Here is a 20,039-nt window from a genome sequence, read left to right as displayed (position 1 = left end):
CATCCCATTGAGCAGCTGCCCTGAGGACTGGTCTCTAGGCCTCTCCCCTGCAAACAGGCACTGCTTTGATGGGTGGTGGGCCAGGGTGGACTTCATCCTATCCCAGCCTGCCTGGAGGACCCCTGCCTTTCTGCAGAGCCCATGTGGTAGGAGCATGCCCTGATTCCATACGTGCAAAATAGATAGCATTTTTTACTGTCGGAGTGAGCTTTGCACTGCAAATGGCTTTAAGGTAAATCCAGCAGCATCACTGAGGTGAACAGCACCTCATTAACTCACGGCATAGACTCACAAATTCCTCTTTTGTCTGCTTGGAAGGCTGTGGTGAGCCAAAAAAATTCAGGAGGTCAATTACAAGGTGTTTCCATCAGCTCATCTTGGAATGGGGTGGTGTTGATTTGCCAAGCGGGTGGCACAGTCCATCCCGTGCCAAATACCCGGGATGGTTCGGTGCCCATGGCCGCGTGTTTGCGGCAAGGGGTTGCAAAGCCCCAGTGCTGGAGCCGAGGGAGAGCTGGCGCCTTGCAAAGCCACATAAAACCTCATTTGTAACACATAGGTAGACATTCTTCCTTGTGTGGGTCATCGTGGGGGGAACATGTCCACAGGAACGCTGCAGAAGCACCGTGGGACTAGGCGCCCTGTGATTTATCTCCCGTTGTGCTGCATCCTTGTGCCCAACCTGGGCCCAGCATCGCTGTGCTTCAGCAGTGACTTCATAGCTGCTATTTCTCCAGTGATTATTTAGTTTGATTTAAAACTTGGGATAAAATCCTCCTGGTAGAGAAAGGGAGCGTGTGTGTGAATGGGGTGTGGAGGCAGGGAAGGAATCAAACAGCAACTAGACCGGGTAACCCAAATGTTGCAGAGTCAAAATCGGTGGTCTGATAGTGTGCTGGGGGCGTGTGTGCACGTGTGTATATATGTATGTATATATATAAGATATATTGCTGAAAACTCAAAAATGTCACCACTGTTTATATTACGGGAAAGCTGAGAGTTAAATGAGATGGGTAATCAGATGCCCGACATATGTTGTTTTGAATTGTTTATATGGCCAGTCGTTATTAAAATTAATTATCCTTTTAATGCAGACTTTTCACAATCATATTCCTTTTTTTTCATACAAAGGATACAGTCATTCAAAAACGGGCTAAAACTGTCTGTTTGGAAAAGGCAGAGCAAACGATACCGCAGTGTATTCTGACATGGTCATAGGCTCAGTGTGCAGATAGGAAGCACCACATATCTCTGCCGGTGGAGTATTTTGAGAGCTAATGTAAATGACAAAAATGCTTTTTTTTTTTTTTTCCTTTTCTGTGTGCGTAAAATTCTGTCAGAAAAGTAAGGCACTGAAAATTCTGACATCTGTTTATCTGTTTATAGCTATGGCAAGATTACTCATATTAATTCTTGTTTAAAATGCCATATGAAGGAAAGGCATTTGTGCAAACAAGAGTCATATTTGAATTGTAGATCATGTCTTCACCATCTGTGAGAGCTGTTGGTGTTGCAAAATTAATGTGTTAATGAAATCACAATAATTTCTCTGAAGTAATGGATTCTGAAGCCTGGAATGACTATTTTTTGAACTTTGGTGTCTAGTGGTTTGCAACTGAGAAAACCTCTCACAGCTTAATTAGTTCTGCAGCCTTACTTTTACAAAAAATTGGCAATGCCTTTACCACACCAATAGTAACACAGAAAAGGATTACATGGAAAGGAGATGAATTAAAAAAAAAAAAAGAGAGAGAGAAGAAAAAGCCTGCAATGCAAACTTTTTGCTGTAGTATTTGCTTAATATGCCCTTATTGCCAAGAAGGTTTACTCAAAGTGACCGGTATGCAAAAGGGGGCAAACAGCTCGGAAACATCACGAGTTAGGACTACTTGAATGTTGCACAAATGTCCTGACTATTTCCAAGTTACTCGTTGGAATAAGGAGCAGGGGACGAATTATGGTTTTGCTTTGTGATGCCACTTTAAAATACCACACCCTTTCCAACTTACTATTTGATACCGTTAATGAAGTACAAAATATTACAGTCTATGATGTAGCGGCAATGGTTTGCATTCATTTCCACTGGCTTTCAGTGTCCTTTCCCTCTTGTCATATTTACCGTGTAGTATTGCATCAGAAATGGTAACCGTGTGTTTAGTTTACCACTGAGGAGTAATCACAGCCATGTTCATATGGATTTTTTTATGTATACATATGTGTGTTATAACAGTTTATGCCAGCTGAGGAGTCTTCACTGTGGCATGGCTATAAAAAGTGTAACGTACTGTATAAGACAGAATTGAGACCACAGTAGCCAGAAAAGGAAGTAGCATTCAATTCTCCAATACTTGGGGTGAAAAAATGTTAGTTTTTTCACAAACATAACTCTTTTTTATGCTATAAAAATAATGCATTTAGAAAGCAACTGAAAAATGACTTTTAAAATAACACTATGAAGAGAAGATTGCTTTTCTTACCTGATTTGATTTTATTACTGTGTTGTAGGTATGTGACTGGTGTAAGCACATAAGACACACAAAAGAGTATCTGGATTTTGGGGACGGGGAAAGAAGGCTTCAGTTCTGCAGTGCAAAATGTCTCAATCAGTACAAAATGGACATTTTCTACAAAGAGACACAGGCCAATCTTCCAGCTGGACTGTGCAGTACATTACATCCTCCAGTCGAAAATAAAGCAGAAGGCACTGGAGTACAGCTGCTGACTCCAGATTCTTGGAATATACCGCTAGCAGATGCTCGGAGAAAAGCCCCATCCCCAGCGTCTGCAGCTGGCCAAATTCAAGGTCCTGGACCATCAGCGTCTACCACTGCCTCTCCGTCTGACACTGCCAACTGCTCTGTCACTAAAATCCCCACGCCAGTTCCCAAACCTATTCCCATCAGTGAGAATCCAAATATTCCACCAGTTTCTGTCCAGCCACCTGCTAGCATCGTGCCTCCAATTGGTGTCCCACCTCGCAGTCCTCCCATGGTGATGACAAACCGTGGGCCAGTTCCGCTGCCCATATTCATGGAACAGCAAATTATGCAGCAAATCCGTCCGCCATTTATCCGTGGGCCGCCTCACCATGCCTCAAATCCTAACAGCCCTCTGTCAAATCCAATGATCCCTGGAATCGGTCCACCACCAGGTGGCCCCAGAAATATGGGTCCCACCTCCAGCCCCATGCACAGGCCAATGCTTTCCCCACACATCCACCCCCCCACGACACCGACCATGCCTGGGAACCCTCCAGGCTTGCTGCCACCCCCTCCTCCTGGCGCCCCTTTGCCCAGTCTTCCCTTTCCTCCCGTCAGCATGATGCCAAATGGTCCTATGCCTATGCCACAGATGATGAACTTTGGGCTGCCATCCCTTGCCCCGCTGGTGCCACCCCCGACTCTACTAGTGCCATATCCTGTCATTGTCCCTTTGCCCGTCCCCATCCCCATTCCCATCCCTATCCCTCACATCAATGATTCCAAACCCCCCAGCGGTTTCTCTAGCAACGGCGAAAACTTCATTCCGAGTAACTCCAGTGAGACGCCTGGAGGAAAGCCACCCAATAGCTCTTCGTCCCCTCGAGAGTCAAAACAAGGATCGTCCAAACCCTCCGACTCCTCTCCGAGCTGCTCAGGCCAGTCCCTAAATCAAGCTCAAGTGCTTCAGGAGCACAGTAAAAATGAAGTTGTTGACTTGACTGTCAGACCTAGTAGTCCTGTGAACAGTAAGTTTGGTTTCCCCAGTGTGCTACAGGGTCCGCAGGATGGTGTGATAGACCTAACGGTAGGCCACCGGTCTAGGCTGCACAATGTTATCCACAGGGCTCTACATGCCCAAGTGAAAGTCGAGCGTGAGCCTAACAGTGTTGTAAATTTGGCTTTCGGTAGCTCAGACAAAAGGAACTGCAGCGACTGCAGGGACAATTGCAGCCCAGTTGACTCAAAAACATTACCATGCGGTGATGCAGCCCATTGCTGCCCTGTCTCCTTGGCCTCCGGCACACCGGGACTGGAAGCCGGAGCAGCTGTGTGCAATGTCATTGTGAATGGCACAAAGAGCACAGAGGGTTCCAAGAACCCGGAGCCACCCCAGGATCCGAAAAAGCCACAGCCCCCAGAGGAGCTGGCGGTGAGCGAGCTGGAGTCTGTGAAGGAGAACAACTGCGCATCGAACTGCCACCTCGAGGGAGACACTGGCAAGAAGGCTGGGGAAGAGCCTCTTGCCGGAGGAGACAAGCAGGACCCCAACCTCAACAATCCGGCAGATGAGGACCATGCGTATGCTTTGCGGATGCTGCCCAAGACAGGTTGTGTGATCCAGCCTGTGCCAAAACCAGCAGAAAAGACTGCTATCGCACCGTGTATTATGTCAACGCCAATCCTCAGCACAGGGCCAGAGGATCTGGAGCCACCATTGAAAAGGAGGTGTCTCCGAATTCGAAATCAGAATAAGTAAAGGTTTGTGTAATCACTACTGCCTTCTGTGTGAGTAGAACGGTTATTTTCAGGTATGAGGTCAAATGTGGATGTGGCCTTTCTGAAAGAGAAAGACACGGGTTCCAATTTATCAGCACTTTTAGAAAAGTATTGGTATTTATGTTTTAATATTGTTCTTTGTGTTGCACTGTATTTGTTCTTGTCAGTACTCCATCCGTCAGCAGCCTCATTACACTTTCGCTCACAGAACATTTTGTGATGGTGCTGGCTGTGCGTTGTGTATGTCAAATTTGGTGGTTTTCTGCCTTGGAGATGGCTTAGGTCTAGGCCATTAATCTGCTTACTTATTCCAGCTGAGTTACACAGCAACTCAAGCCTTCACGATGATGATTGAAATTGCCCTACAGCGTAGCGTAGAGCAGGATTACCCAGCTGCTTACAGCTAGCTTGGATCCAGTTGACTTACCAAATGGTCATCTCCAGCCATCTTGCTTTGGTCTGCCTCCAGACCATACTCTCACTTCCAGCCAGGATGCTCTCCAGGGCTGAGTCCCCATTGCTGAGCCTTCCTTCCCCAGATGTCGGCACTTAGGGACTACTTGCTGTTGGATCTGCCTGCTGTGGCTTAGTTCAAGGGGTACTCAATAGGCAGCACGCAGCTGTGGGTCTTGCCGTGGGACTTTGCTCTCTTACCTGAGGCACTTGTCTTTGGCAGTTGAGATTTCCCTCAGCCCCGCAGTTGCTATAGGTGTGTGGTTAATGGGAGAGCTGCAAAACGAGGCAGCAGTTTGGATACATCTACCGACAGCTGTGGCTTGGCCAAGGTTTCTGCTAGAGAGGCAGAATCCTCCCCCACTCTTCACTCCTTATTCCCAATTTACTGATCCCTCTGATAAAACAGCACCTTTATAAAACTGTTAGTATAATATGTGTCTGTTGCTTCAAACTTGTGAGCGAGAAACAAATGTAATTGTATTTGTTTAGATTCACAAGCATGGAGAGTTTCTTTCAGGAGAAGGGAAAATGGTGGGTGTTAGTAGAAATCTGTTCAGCAGCAAAATACTGATGTTTTGCTGGATGTGGCTTGGTGAGATGCCAGATTTCATTATAATCCATGGAATATTCTGTAGCCTCCAGTAAATCCCTGTCCCTGGTAGCACAAATTGTGACTGCAGCAGTGCAATATGAGCATTACCTTGAGCAGCTTGGCATCTACAGCCATAGATAGTGCATGCTGTGGAAGCTGAGACATTGCAGTATCTCCCTGCTCCACCAGCGCAGGCTAATCGCACCATCAAAGATACCGCAGTGTAGCCAGGACTCCATTGTGTTTGTTACTGTCGTGTTCCCTATTCTGGCTGCCGTGCGGAAATGTTACCTCTTTTGATCACATGCAGTATTTATTTCTTTTCTTTGGTGGAACAGAACTGTTATTCTTTGCTCTAGGTATGTACTGACACATTTAAAAGACACATTTGTAAGAACAGAGGATACCTGTAACTTTCTTGGGCTAATAATCAATATTTACAACAACTCAGAAGTCCAATGTATATTTAAAACTTATACACTCTCCTAAGCACTGCTGGTGGGGATTTCCCTAAGCTCCCCCTGGTATGAATTGACTGTATGTCCATCTGTTCTATTATTTGGTTATTTAAGCAGCAAGATCTTTTTTGCACAGCCCGGTGTCCCACCTTTGGAGCTTGAAAATTTGTCTCTGCATAAATGTACACATGCTTTTACTTAGGGGTAGGGACTAGATCAAGTGAGAAGCCCACTGACTGAATCCCTTTTATTTAATTTTAGGACGACCATGGTTAACACAACTCCTCCTACCTTGCTCCATCTCCCCATAGCTGTGCTTTGTTTCAATCCAGTGCTAAAAGACTTGTGCACTTGTGTGCTGATGCTGTAGTCTTACAGGCTGTTTCTTAGCATGCATTCACTTCCATGTGTGCATAGCTTGCCTGGACCACCCAGGCTGCATTAATGCCACCTCTCTGAGGTCTCAGCCCTGAGAGGGCTTTAAGCGTCATCCAGAGCCAGAGCCTTTAAACTCAGGGAGAGTTCTGGCTTCACCAAGTTGTGTAATTTTACCTGTTGACATGATAATGCACAACATCAAGGATGGTGTTTGACAGAGGGAGTGGGCAAACAGTACAGTCTGCATTGAAAAGAGAGATGCTTTTCCACTCAGTTATTGTTCTCAGCTGTTTATATTCTCTAAATATCAATAGCTAGCACTTTGGTTATCCTCAGGAATAACCATTTCCCCATTCACCAAGTGTTACACAGTCCTTTGTCTCAGTGGAAAGACTTCCTTACAGGAAAGTTCTCGGTTTGCCAGGCAAACCCAATCTGACCCTGTGTAGACATCAGTAATGAAGACATAGCTGATCTCATTGTCTGAACCCTCTTTTAAACCAGACTAGAGAAACAGGCACTTCAGAGAGACAGTTGAGCTCATCCTGAATCGACAATGAAGACAGCTGAGATGAATTGTGCCCTAGGAGCACCTATTTCTCTCTGCTGTGAAGGAAACTGAGGGTGACTGGCGCAGACCCCGACATCCCCATACATGCTGGAACTTAAGGGAGACGAAGCCCAGCCTAGCTGTCTGCCATGCTGCTGGGACTTCATGTGATAGCTTGACATAGCATAGCAGTGGCTATTAGTCAAGCTGTGCTCGTCCCTCCTTTCTTCACAAAAAAAGAAAAGAAGTAGCCTCTATGCAGACTCGTGAGACCAAGATCTTTGTGTGTTTCAAGGGAAAGAGGATACCCCAAATGCGCTGCAGAACTAAACAGTTTGATAACCATCTCATTTCAGCGGGTACCTCAGTGAAATGCGGGTGGGTTTTGAGTTCTCTCAAGGCACGCACAAGTGATTTGTGTAGGCCCGATGATTGATTTGAGGTGAGGACTCTTCGGTTTCATGCAGAGCCCTCCTTTCACTAGTGCTGGTAACAACCAGTCCAGGGGGGGCACGGGACCTGTTTTTCTGTATTACATATTTCTGGCCTTCAAGAAGCCTATCTGCAAGGATAGGACTCAGGACTCAGAGCTTCTGTGTCTGCGCAGTGGGGACAAATGTTGGGCACGGTATTGCTTCCCGCTTACGCCACAGCCTGGACCTCCACCACTCCCATGGCTTCTCTGCCCAGGCCTTGAGAAGTGTGGAGAGAAAACCCTGCTCTGTCAGCAACACGGCTGTGGAGAATATCCCACACCTCCCAGCCTGACAAAAATTCTAATAAAAAACTTCTAGTTTTTTTTTTAAGTAGGTTCTGCACTACTAATTGTGCTGACTGGGGCCCTTAACGTTTTTCATTGCACCGGTCATGCTGACCCAAGAGAAGAAAATGTCCAGAAAGTTGTCTTTTTCTCTCCTGATCCCATCCCCCAGCAGGAAAGTCTGAACACATTGCCACAGTGTGCAGCTTTTCTTGGGTTTTATTTCCCATCAAATTGTATGAAATGAAGGAAATTAGCCAAATATTTTTACGCTAGAATTCTGGACAGACAGATTGAATTCATGTAATGGCAACATGGACTCTCTAAAAAGGAATCAATGCAAGCGTGACCTTTTCAGGCAAGTCGCCAAACTCCAGATTATTTAATGTACCAATTACTTGATTATTGGAAGTGCTAATCAGCAACATAATCCTTGATGTTAAAGTTTAGTCTCTCCATCAGGATGTGGACTGTCAAGCTGTTCTAGTTTGATGCAATTCAAAGAAGCGGTAAAAGATGTCCTAGTGCCAAAGTCCTACTATGATAAAGCAATGAAGCGAGGAAGACTGTTAAGTGCAGTCTTTTTTTTGAGTCTGAGCAACAAGAATTTCTAAATTAGTGTTGCCTGCCTGCATTCTCTACGTGCAGGCGGGATCAGATTTAACCCAACAGTTTTGGTGTAGGATATGGTCTCCTAAGGAAAACTGAACTGAAAACTCTAAAGTCTGCTTGACATTAACATAATAGTACTGGTAAATTGAATGGAAAATGAAATGGCACAGGCTAAACTCACAACTAGCTTCTGTGTATGTGCATGTGTGTGTGTGTTTCTTGACTTGTCCTAAGTTGGGGGCAGAGGGGTATAGAAAGGAAGAAGCTTTTCTGCTTGTGTAAACAAAATTTCTCCCAGAAAGTAATGGAAGCAGTAGGAGTGTGGCCACCTACTGAGCCAACCCATAAGTCCTGGGATCAGCATCTGATGAGTTATAGGCCCAAACTTCCAGTTGTCTAGTCCATACATTGTAGTCGTGAAAGTGTACAATGAGCAGAATGCTCCAGTTTAGGCTAGAAGTAATATATATTCCATTGTGAACTCCCCTGCCCATAATGGTCCAGCACAAGATTTCCTTCTCTGGTCAGGATTTCTGAGGCAAGAACAATAACTATTAACTTCCCTTTCTGCCTTAAGAATTTTTATATCTCACCCATCGCTGTAGCATCTATCTACCAGCATCAGACTCTGCTCTCGTTGCTCTGACCAGGTTAGAATTTGACCTTAAAGGTATGCTTCAAAACAGATTTTGTATATTTACACACATTTTTATGCCAGTCATCTCTGTTGATGTGCTACTATGGGCCAGAGCCTTAGCTAATTTTAACTGGATATAGTTCTACTGGTGCTAAACTAATTTAAATCAGCTAAGTAATTGAACTCATACACTTAACACCTACTCTTCTGGTTCAGAATTTTTCCTTTACCTGGCTTCTTATGAGCCCACAGAATATTTCCATTTATTCTAAGGGTGAGAGGAGAGACTGTTAACACCACGTATCCTTAAAAAGAAAGAAAGAAAGAAAGAAAGAAAGAAAGAAAGAAAGAAAGAAAGAAAGAAAGAAAGAAAGAAAGAAAGAAAGAAAGAAAGAAAGAAAGAAAGAAAGAAAGAAAGAAAAAAGGAAAAAAAAAAGGAAGAAAGAAGGAAAGAAGGAAAGAAGGAAAGGAAGAAGGAAAGGAAGAAGGAAAGAAAAGGAAAGAAGGAAAGAAAGAAGGGGGGAAAAAGAGAAAGAAACAAAAAAGAAGAGAAGAGAAAGAAAGAAACAGGAAAGGAAAGGGTTCTCAAAATATTGAAGTATAAAATGACATTCTTGCAGAGTCACTTTCAGCTCCCACATCTTGCTGCTGGGATGTGGGAGCGATAGCTTCCATCTCAGTGGCAGTAAATAGTAGGTTTGTGGTACAGTGCTGTAGATCAGTGTACATGCCTTGAAATTCTTTCAACAAGTGCTAGTTTCTGATGGGTTCCTCCTGATTTTCCATAAAACCTCCCAGGGCACATGTTTTAAATAGAAAATCTGATTCCTGAATACAGTTTAGAAAATAGCTACACCTGGTCTTTTGCAGAAAGTAGTCAGTATCTAGAGTTCTTGACAAATAAAACACAGGGCAGATCTTCAGCCACCCCAGCTGCCCCTCCCCTGACACAGCTCCATGCCGTTCCCTCGGGCCCTGTCGCTGTCACACAGAGCAGAGCTCAGCGCTGCCCCTCCGCTCCCTGTGAGGAGCTGCGGCCGCCATTGAAGGCTTCCCTCAGCTCCTCTGCTCTGGGCTGAGCAAACCCAGGGACCCCAGCTGCTCCTCATACACCTTGCCCTCTAGATCCTTCACCATCTTCATAGCCCTCCTGTGAACATTTTCTCATAATTTTATGTCTTTATATTGTGGCTGCAGACTTGGCTACATTCAAAAATATGAAGTGCATAATGGGTGCAGGGAGAAGCTCGGGCTCTCCATCAGTGTGTTCTCATGCTGTTGAACTACCAAACCCAGTGGGGCATGTAAAATTTATGGGGAGAAAAGCACAACTCATGGTTAAATACGGAGTGTACAACAACAAAGATCAGAGTTAAGCAGACAGCCATCCTTGTAAAAACATCATCAGAGCCAACCATTACCTTTTACATTCAGAGGACAAGGTGCTAGACAGCACGTGCCTCTGCCACTGAAATCTGATAAAGAGTTAAGTACTCAAATGCCTTTGTGAAGCTTGACCCCGAGACAACCATGGCCAGCTTCCGAGCTGAGTGGTGAACTCTGAAGAGTTGTGAGGAGCTTGTAAACTTTTTCTCAGTGTTACGAGGGCAACACCTGAAAGTGGGTCAGGAAGGAGCAAAACACTTTTGAAGATGGCAGTTGCGAAAGAGCGGGGCAGAATCAAGCAGTGAGTGACAGAAGTGAAGAAAAAGAGAATTCCTGTTCAAAAACCTATGGGAGAATCAAGCAAAGCAGAAGCAAAGATGTTTGTGCAAGAAATCAGGAGGAAATCAAGGCTATAAGATTTTCTGAAGCATTTTTGTTTTGTTTTGTTTCCAGATTACCTCCTGTGTCCCTCCCTGTCTAATTTTTAGGTTTCCTACAGCAAAACAGGGAAGTTCAGTACACTGCTGGATGCCTCCATCAGTCAGGGCCTCACAGCTCAGTCTTACCTGAGCCGTAACCTTACCTTGTTCATACTTTTTTGATCAGAAGATGCATTTCACTCCTGGGACCTGGGATTGTGTTTGGAAGTGCATGTGACCATCTCGTGAGAGATATGAATCAAACTCCAGCATTTTACAAAACCCTCACATATTCCACATTCGCTTCTGCCATGACAATTATAGCTAATTAAATGTCTGGGCTTGATCCTTTGAAGTAGTGTACACGCTTAGCTCTCGGAGCTTCTAATGAAAGCTGAAGGCTCTCGGCACATTACAGAATGAGGTTCTGTCTCTGACTCATTTGCATAGCTTCACTTCCCCAGACACAATTTTGGTATTTGAAAAGAATGGTATTCCTGTACAACATGTGTCTCAATTTGTAACGATATCCTCTCTGCAGCTGGCTTGCTTTTCCAAGTGTTTCTGAAACATTACTGTCTTAAATTCAAGCCAACCTACAACAACAAATTATCCATCGGCATAGAGGCTGAGCTGTGTTTGTTGAGAGGACATCCCCAGTCTCTGCCTCACTCCCTCTTCCAGCTTTGTGTTTGGACTTTCAGGCTGTGTAATGTAATCAGCTCCTATGGAAGTGTACAATTCCAAAAAACAACCCAGTGTTGTAGGGATTGGGTAGTGCAGTATAAAACAACTATCAAGTTGCAGCCTCTCTGGAAAGATCTGCATCCCATCATTGGTCAGCTGATATTTAAACCTATGGTTAGAGCAATTTTCAGCTATTTATTTGGAGCCCACATGGTAAAATGCAAAACTTTGTGTCATTGTGATCTGCTGCCTGCTTGCACTCCAAATACTTGTAAGCTTTCATGAACCTCTTGTGCTGCCACTTATAAGTTTCTTCTCCAAAGGGGAAAAATACTCTTTACCACAGGAATTCTGCAATTGAGAGATGCTTGAAGGCTAGCATAAATAAAAGTTACATGATGAGGTCACTGAAGATTTGAATTCTGACCCTAACTTTCAAAGTTCAATTAACATGCCAATTAGGTTTTATTTGAAGCAGCTCAGCAGTTATTGCTGGACCAGTTATTTTGGTGGTAAAGATATTGTTTCTGTTTCCTTGGGGATGAAGGGCACATAAGAAACAGGGAAAACCTGGGCAGCCTATTCCAGTGCTGTGTCACCATCAAAGTAAAACATCAAAGTAAAGAAGTTTTTCCTTGTGTTCATATGGAACTTACTATGATCCAGTTTGTGCCTGTTGCCTCTTGTTCTTTCGCAGGGCACAGTGACAGAGCAAGAACAGCACAGAAAAGAACACCACAGGAAAGAACCTAGCCCCATCTACTTGACACCCTCTTTTAGATATCAATAAGCATTGACAAGATACCCCAGCCCATTCTTCTCCGGGCTGAACAGTCCCATGTCTCTCAGCCTTTCCTCACAAGAGAAATGCTCCAGGCCCCTCATGATCTTTATGGCCCTCCATTGGACTCTAGAAGTTCCCTCTCTTTCTTGAACTGGAGAGCCCAGAACTGGGCACTACTCCAGATGTGGCCTCATCAGAGCAGAGTAGAGGGGGAAGATCACCTCCCTTGAACCCCAGGATCCCATTGGTCTTCTTGACCACAAGAGCACACTGCTGGCTCATGGCCAACCTGTCATCCACCAAGACACCCAGGTCCTTCTCTGCAGAGCCCTTTTGCAGTAGGTCGGCCTGTAACCTGTACAGATGCCTGCACTTGTTCCTCTGCATGTGCCCTTGTCAAACGTCTTCAGGTTCCTCTTTGCCCACCTCTCCAGCCTGTCCAGGTCTCACTGAATGGCAGCACAGCCTTCTGGTGTGTCAGCCACTCCTCCCAGCTTTTTATCACCAGCAAACTTCTGAGGGTGCATTCTATCCCTTCATCCAGGTCATTGATGAAGATGCCAAACAAGACCTGACCCAGTACTTGCCACTGGGGAACACCGCTAGCTACAGGCCTCCGACTAGATGCTGCACCACTGATCACAACCCTCTGAGCTCTGTGAGTCAGCCAGTTCTCAGTCCACCTCACCATCCACTCATTTATCCCACACTTCCTGACCTTACCTATGAGGATGTTATGGGAGAGAGTGACAAAAGCCGTACTGAAGTCAAGGTACACCACATACAGTGCTCTTCCCTCATCTACCCAGCCAGTGATGACATCATAGAGGGCTATCTGATTGGTCAAGCATGAATTCTCCTTGGGAAACCTCTGTTGACTATTCCTGATAACCTTCTTCTTTTCCACTTGCTTAGAGATGACATCCAGAATAAGCTGTTCCATCACCTTCCCAGGGACAAAAGTGAGGCTGTGTTTGCTTGTTTTCAGGAAAAGAGAAGATGAACTGTCTGGATTTAGTTTTCTTTTTGTTTTAGTTTTTATATTTTGTTTGTTTATTTACAAAAACATCCTTGAAAAGTTTCAGCTTTATCCCAGTGTAGAATGGGAGCATTAATTGAAGATCAGACTTTTTTTTTTTTTTAATGGGAAGTCATTATGGGGAAATCAACTTTTTCCACAGGTATGCAGTGATAGGACAAGCAGAATAGTTTTAAACTAAAGCAAGGGAGCTTTAGATTTGATGTCAGGGAGAAATTTTTTACTGAGAGAATGATGAGGTGCTGTAACACATTGCCCAGAGAGGTAGTTGATGCCCTGTCCCTGGAGGTGTTTAAAGCCAGGTTGAATGGGGCGCTGGGTGATCTGATCTAGTACCTGATGTAGTGGCTGACAACTCTACCTGTGGCACGAGGGTTGGAACTTGATGATCTTTGAGGTCTCTTCCAACCCAAGCCATTCTATGATTCTATGATGATGCCTTCTGCCAGATCTGTACTTGGAGCACTGGTGGGATGAAGCAAACTTTGAACGGGTCTGTCAGTTTTTAGAAGTCTGCCAAATAGGCTGGTGCTGCACTTACTGTGGGCAATGGGCTGCCTTGCTGCTGTGGAAATATACCTGATTGTGCAACGTAAAGCAGGATCAGGCCTCTGCATGCTCCGTGGTGTTCCACAGGTGGCAGATACTATAGCTGAGATTAGAAGTCCAGAGCTGTCATGGCATTTTCCACTTTGCATGACTTGCCTACGTACCTCAAAATGCACCCAAATGTGAACTAGAGCGAAAGCCCAGAGAATGATGGTGCAGTGCAGCTGGGCAGAAGGGCGTAGCTGACATGGATTTTGTCTTTAGTTCAGAGTGAAAATGAAGGGGAGTTTCATGAACTGCCTGAACACTTGTCCTGTAAAAGGTTAAAAGATGATAAACTTCTTTGAAATGGTGTAAAATTATATTAAGAAAATATTTACAGAGGTCCTGGGGAAATTGCTGCTGTGAAAAGTAGAAAGTGGTATAAGTGGATGGTATGGAAAGATGACAAGAGCAAGGAAACCTGACAGCACTGATACTGAAATGTGGGGAGCTCAACTCAGGTTAGCCTCCAAGACTATTCTCTCTATCTGTCCACCTTGGCTGGTGGATAGAGAGGTTCTTCCTGGCATGTTTTGAAGTACCTAAGGCAGCACCTGTTCTGGGTGAGGAGGACAAGGGCACTTGAGGTGTGAAAATGGAAATCCAAGATGCTGGAGCATGAGTTCCTGGTGACAGCTGTTATGGCTAGGAAAATACAGAGCTGATGATTAGGGGACATTTCAGTGGGTGGTAGAGCGCAGGTTGTGTATCTGACTAAAAGTGAAGAAGGATCCATAGCTTTCAAGAGCAGAGCAGAAAGAAAACACCACCCTCAAAATCAAGGGATGGTGCAGAAGGAGCCAACTTGTTATCCATTTGTGCTGAAGGCCTCCCCTGACTCTTGCAATATGGCGGCCACCCTTCATGGGAAGATAAATCATCAAGTATTCAAAGGGGAAGGTTTTAATGAAGAAGCTTTAAGAATAGTTGAAAAAAAAATAGGATAAATTACAGAACTATTACAAGTAACAGATGACTCCAGACTGTTTCCACGACTGAGTTTGCTCCCATGCTGACTTTAGATGCGCTCTTGTGGTTTATTTTCAGAGCAGTTTCCCTGAGAAAAGAATTGCAGTGCCTTTTCTCCAGGGCCATGCATGTCCCAGATGAACCAGGCCTCCCCTAGCACATCAACATTCATTGTCCGGGAGAATTAAGTGCTGTGCTAAATGACGAAAACTCTGCCATGCCAGCCCACATCAATGGCTGCCTCGTCCCTCCCCACCCAGCATCTATTTTTTCCTGAACAATATGATGTGAATCTGGAGACAGAAACATTCAATGGGACACAGAACGAGAGGGAAGCAGCCATGGAAAAAAAACTCCGTGTGAGTGCACACATGTGTCCAAAGCCATGTCAATGGCATGGCCGCCTGAGGAGTTAGGGCACAATAGGAGCAGCTGTTCCTGGCTGCTGGCACTGCCAGGGCATTAGCACAGCTCTCACCTACCCTGATGGTATCCAAGCCCACACAGGTCAACCTTCCAAGTTACCCATCTGAACTGGGTCATCATTCAGTGGAGCTACTCTCCTTCCCCCTGCCTGCACTGACAGTGGGCAGCCTTCCTGCTTGCTCTTTTTCTGTCATCTTTTCCACGCTGACTCCTGGGACCAGGACCACAGCCCACCTCTGGCTTCTGGGTGGTCTTCCAGCCCGAGTCAGCACACTGTTTGGCATTGGAAAGCAGGCGTAACCCCGTGCGTCCACCTCAGACAACTCATATACGCTCAACTCTGTTGCTGTATGATTACAAAAATTTGTCCTTTTGTAGCTGTTGCAATTTTTCTGTCGGATCAGCAATGTGTGTGGATTGCAAGTTCAGCTGGAGTGACGAGCCTATGCTGTTCTCCTAAAAAGTCATTTGTTTTGGGGGGGGAGATGCAAATAGCTGATTTCATTGTGCTGGCCATGCACGCTGGTGTTGGCACAAGGTGTAGAACATCTGACTGTGAAGTGGTAATGATCAGTACTTATTCTGTTTTTTATAAAACTTTGCATGCTGTGTCTGATACGGGTTTTTATTCTGTCACTTGATCGCTACGAAGATGCATTCATCAAACACAATGACTGTCATGGGAACCAGTCGCCAGGGAAGATGCTTCTCCAGCCTGTGCTCTGTTACATGGAGCCTATCTGCAGTGGGGGAAAATGAACAGGCTGCACAGAGCCAGCTGACTGCTCTGCACAGAAAGCACTGAGAACCAGGGAGCATCCTCATGCGCTCCCTTCCAAATCACTTATCACTCTGCTGAGCCATTTGAGGCCAACTAGTGAGGGATGGACAGTCATTTGAGTTGATGTATGTTAAGAAACAGACAAAATACCTGAAGTGCAGAGGGAGGTTTCATAGAGAGGATGTAGAATTTGTTTTCACTGCTTCCCTTCTTAGTTAATCTCAGGGTGAGATTTCAAGCCAAAAAGTGACAGAAAGCAGCCCTGTACTTTATGAAGAGTACTCAGGAAGCGGACGCATCCCAGTTCTCAGTCTAGTTCTTGCCCTCAGCACTCTGCACACAAGGCTACGGGCACATTGCCCTGAAACCCAAATGTCACACCTTACCCTAGATGTAGCGGTCTGGGTGCTCAGGGAGTTTACACTGTCCTTGTCTGCTTTGCAGGAACGCTCGCCGACAGGGTACCTTGCATGGAGAAAGGGAGCAGAGCAAACCATATCGCTCCACCAAACGACACCAGCTGGTCCGCTCACCACCCCTCTGGCTATAAGTCAAGCAAATAAAGCAGCTTCCCATCACGAAGTCCCTCCGAGGAAGCCTCAGTCCCACGGGTGCCTTTGACCCAGAAGACAGCACATCATGGACCCACACAGTGTGCTCAGCATTCCCGCGACCGCCCCTCTTCTCCTCCAAGGAACGCTTTCTCCTCTTGGTTTCTTGCTGTGGGGATTTTTCACCCTGGTTTCAAAAACCACATGGACCAACGTAGGTACTTTTTCCCTCCCTGACTTCAAAGTTCAGATATTTGAGACTGGACAGTGATATGGATTTTTTTTTTCCTTTTTTTTTTTTTTTTTCTTCGAAAAACTGCTGTGGTTTTGCTGCTACACTAAGAATCGTGATTTGCATTGTATGGTTTTGGACCTATTCAAGTTTTGATGGGGGAAAGGGGTAATACTGGAGTAGCAACGCTTCAGAGTCATCTCTGTCCTACCCACGATGCACTTTTAAATGAAGAGGTAGAATATTTTATTGGCTAATATACTTTCCTTGTTATTTTTACAAAGGCCACCTTTATCCTTTCTAATGCCATATTTTCAGTGTTACACTTTTATGGCTTTTAATTTTTGATTTGACAGATGTAAGAAGCAGCATGAATAGTTTATACTGTGGTTTTTCAGAGACTGAATGCCAAGAGAACTCAGTAAATGTTTATTCTTCTCAGCTTTCTCTTTAAATTCCCCTAAATAGCGCCCCATTTGGGAACAGAGCAAGAGTGTTGAACTAAAGACCAAAATTCCCTCAAGGTGTAAAATAATCTGAGGGGAATATTTGCTGGGCGTCACGAAAGACTCGGATGAAATTTCAACCCTGATGGTTTTCAGTGATCCAGGAAGGCAGTGAGACAATCTCTCCATATGCATAGCCCTTTCATGATAATTAGAATGGTATGGACAAACCAATGAAAACAAGGGTAAAGTGAGAAAGATCCCTCATGATTCTGTTTCACTGTTTGCTTTCTCCTGTCATGGTTAAGAGAAATGTGCAATTCGATCCTCAATCAGTGGGTGGAGGATAACAGGGTAGAATTTACTTGTGTGCACTTGTACAGTCGTAGCCAAGAGTCCAAAAGTACACTAGAGCATGTTATACCGGCACTGAATTGGTAAGAGAGTCGTGGAGTATCCCATTCTGACAAATACAAAACAAAACAAAACAAAACAACAAAAAAAAAACACAAAAGAAAAAAAAACACAAAAAAATCAAAAACAAAAAAAAAAATTAAAAAAAATCAGATCACCTTGTGATACAGTGTAACTGTTTACTAACTCAAATAAAGCAGTTGTTCACTCTCCAGTGTTCAGAGCACACCTTTTCTATAAGGCTGCTGCGGGGCAGTGAGAGCAGTTGGCAGAAGCGGGGCTGATGGTGTTGGCGGTGCTGGGAATGGGGTTTGCGAGTGAGCTGAGCCAGAGCCTTGTAGCGACGGTGCACTGTGAGCACTATGTATATACTGTATTTCTATATTTTCCTTTGTACAGATTCACTTAAGTCAAGCTACTGTTTTACAGGTGCTCCTTATTTATTAGAGCTGTGAAAGCTTGGAAAACACACCGGGCGAGCGAGCTCGCTTTTTAAAAAAAAACACACAAAAAAAAAAAATACACAAAAAAAAGAAAAAAAAAGAAAAAAAAAAGAAAGAAAAAAGGGCAGGGGGGGATCCGACAGCTCCTGAGCCAAGGGAGAGAGCTCCAAGAGACATCGACGAAACATCTTCAAGAGAGCAAGAACCTAAAGCACCCTCTGTGTGCTCTGCTTTCCTTTTGGGCTTGCAACACTTTTCTCTCTCCCTGACTGGTGTCAGATTTATTAAAACAAAATAAATCTCCAAGAAAAAAAAAATGCACTTAAACGTGCTGTCGTTTTATTATTATTATTGTTTTCTTTTGGTGCGTGCTGTTATTCACTCCTCTACCTGCCTGGTCACTGCTGACACAAAGGTCACTGTGAAGGTTGAGAAACGTACGTAAGTGATGGCACCTCTCCTGTGAAGAAAGGCTGAGGGAGCTGGGCTTGTTCAGCCTGCAGCAGGCTGTGCAGAGACCGCGCTGCGACCCTTCAGTACCTATAGGGAACTTATAAACAGGAGGGAGACCGACTTCTTCCACGGTCTGTTAGTGATAGTAAGACAGGAATGGCTTTAAGCTACAGTAGAGGAAATTCAGGTTAGATTTGAGGAAGAAATTTGTTAATCAGAGAGTGGTGAGGCGCTGGCACAGCTGCCCAAGAAACTGTGGGTGCTGCATCCCTGGAGGTGCTCAAGGCCAGGCTGGATGGGCCCTGGGCAGCTGAGCTGGGGGGTGGCAGCCCTGCCCACAGCAGGGGGTGGGACTGGGTGGGCTTTGGGGTTCCTTCCAATCCAGGCCATCCTGTGATTGTAAGTAAGTGATGCTGGAGGCCATATCTATATCCCTTCCATTTTTGTGCCTCCATCATATCTCAGCTTCTGCAGTATTCAAGGTGCGGGGAAAAAACCCAACATCTCACTCTGCACTAAGATTCAGGCCCTGAAATCTACAGAAGATCGCTGTACAGATGCCCTGACAGCAGCTTTGTTCCCTTCAAGGGGATATGTGTGAGCACAGTGTGCTCATGCCCATGCATTTGAGGCTCGTGTGTGGAGTGTGCTCCACATGCCTTTTGCAAGGATGTGGTTTTTCAATGCATGAGCCCCCCCTGAAATCAAGCCCGGGCTCTTTCAAGAACCAAACTCCTCCCAAATGCCCCCAACTCTGCAACAGCAACATGCTTGCAGGCCCTGAGCTGTCTCGCAGAAGGGTGTTTGCTTCCCAGCTCTTGGCCGGTGCTGCTGACAGAGGGAGTTGAAATGTCCGGTGAGCTTTGTAACTTCTGACTTGATTTCATTAACCAGTCATGTAAGGAAAACAACAGCAGCAGAGGCACGCTGCTTGGAAGGGCATGCAGAGCAGAGCTTGTCTCGCTAGTAAACAGCTCGCTACATCTCTATTTATTCATCTGAACTTGGCTATAAAATCAAGGCCGCGTGTATTGATTTTGCTTTTGTCAGTGGTCCAGAATTGTTAGCACACATTTTCACTCTTCTGAAAAACAACAGACTCTTCAGAGAAATCTCTCTCTCCTGCGAACCGCTTTTTCCACAGATGGAATCGGGACGGCAGAGGTGCAGAAAGTGATCAGGGCTGAACTTGGTTTGGGGTTTTCCAGAGGATCACAAACCTACCTTAGCTTTCCTGAGAACTTTCCTGCTTTATGCTTTTTTTCCCCCCCCAAACTCGGAATATGAACAAGTGACTGAGACAGTTGAATTGGTTCATTGTTTGCTATTTTAAAAATATCTACAGCTGCGTATCTGTGGAGAAATCTCCAAGCACACATAAACCTTCAGCGAAATGTAGACCAAATGGTATGATACATTATGCAAAAGAAACCTGCTCTGTTTTTTAGGCCAAATCCACCCGTTGCATAATGCCAACAAAATGAGTGGAATTACACA

General features: G+C 45.0%; 1 protein-coding gene across 2 annotated transcripts in view; it reads left to right on the top strand.

Moving 5' to 3' along the window:
- The window catches only part of SOBP (sine oculis binding protein homolog), a 110,573-nt gene extending 92,167 nt beyond the window's left edge, over positions 1-18,406 (top strand). Inside the window, exons 6-7 of one of the 2 annotated variants that reach the window (NM_001398094.1) lie at positions 2,506-4,460; positions 16,448-18,406. In NM_001398094.1, coding sequence (NP_001385023.1) covers positions 2,506-4,458 — 1,953 coding nt within the window. In that variant the 3' untranslated portion in view covers positions 4,459-4,460; positions 16,448-18,406. Of the gene's footprint in view, positions 1-2,505; positions 4,461-16,447 lie in introns of those variants that run through there. The other variant, XM_040697152.2, reaches the window with a different exon arrangement.
- The last annotated feature ends 1,633 nt before the right edge of the window (positions 18,407-20,039 follow it).

The sequence above is a fragment of the Gallus gallus genome, chromosome 3 (genome assembly GCF_016699485.2).
Source record: "Gallus gallus isolate bGalGal1 chromosome 3, bGalGal1.mat.broiler.GRCg7b, whole genome shotgun sequence".
NCBI classification, from domain to species: domain Eukaryota; kingdom Metazoa; phylum Chordata; class Aves; order Galliformes; family Phasianidae; genus Gallus; species Gallus gallus.
The sequence above is the reverse complement of the archived record's forward strand: the minus strand, read 5'-3'. Positions and strand labels throughout refer to the sequence as shown.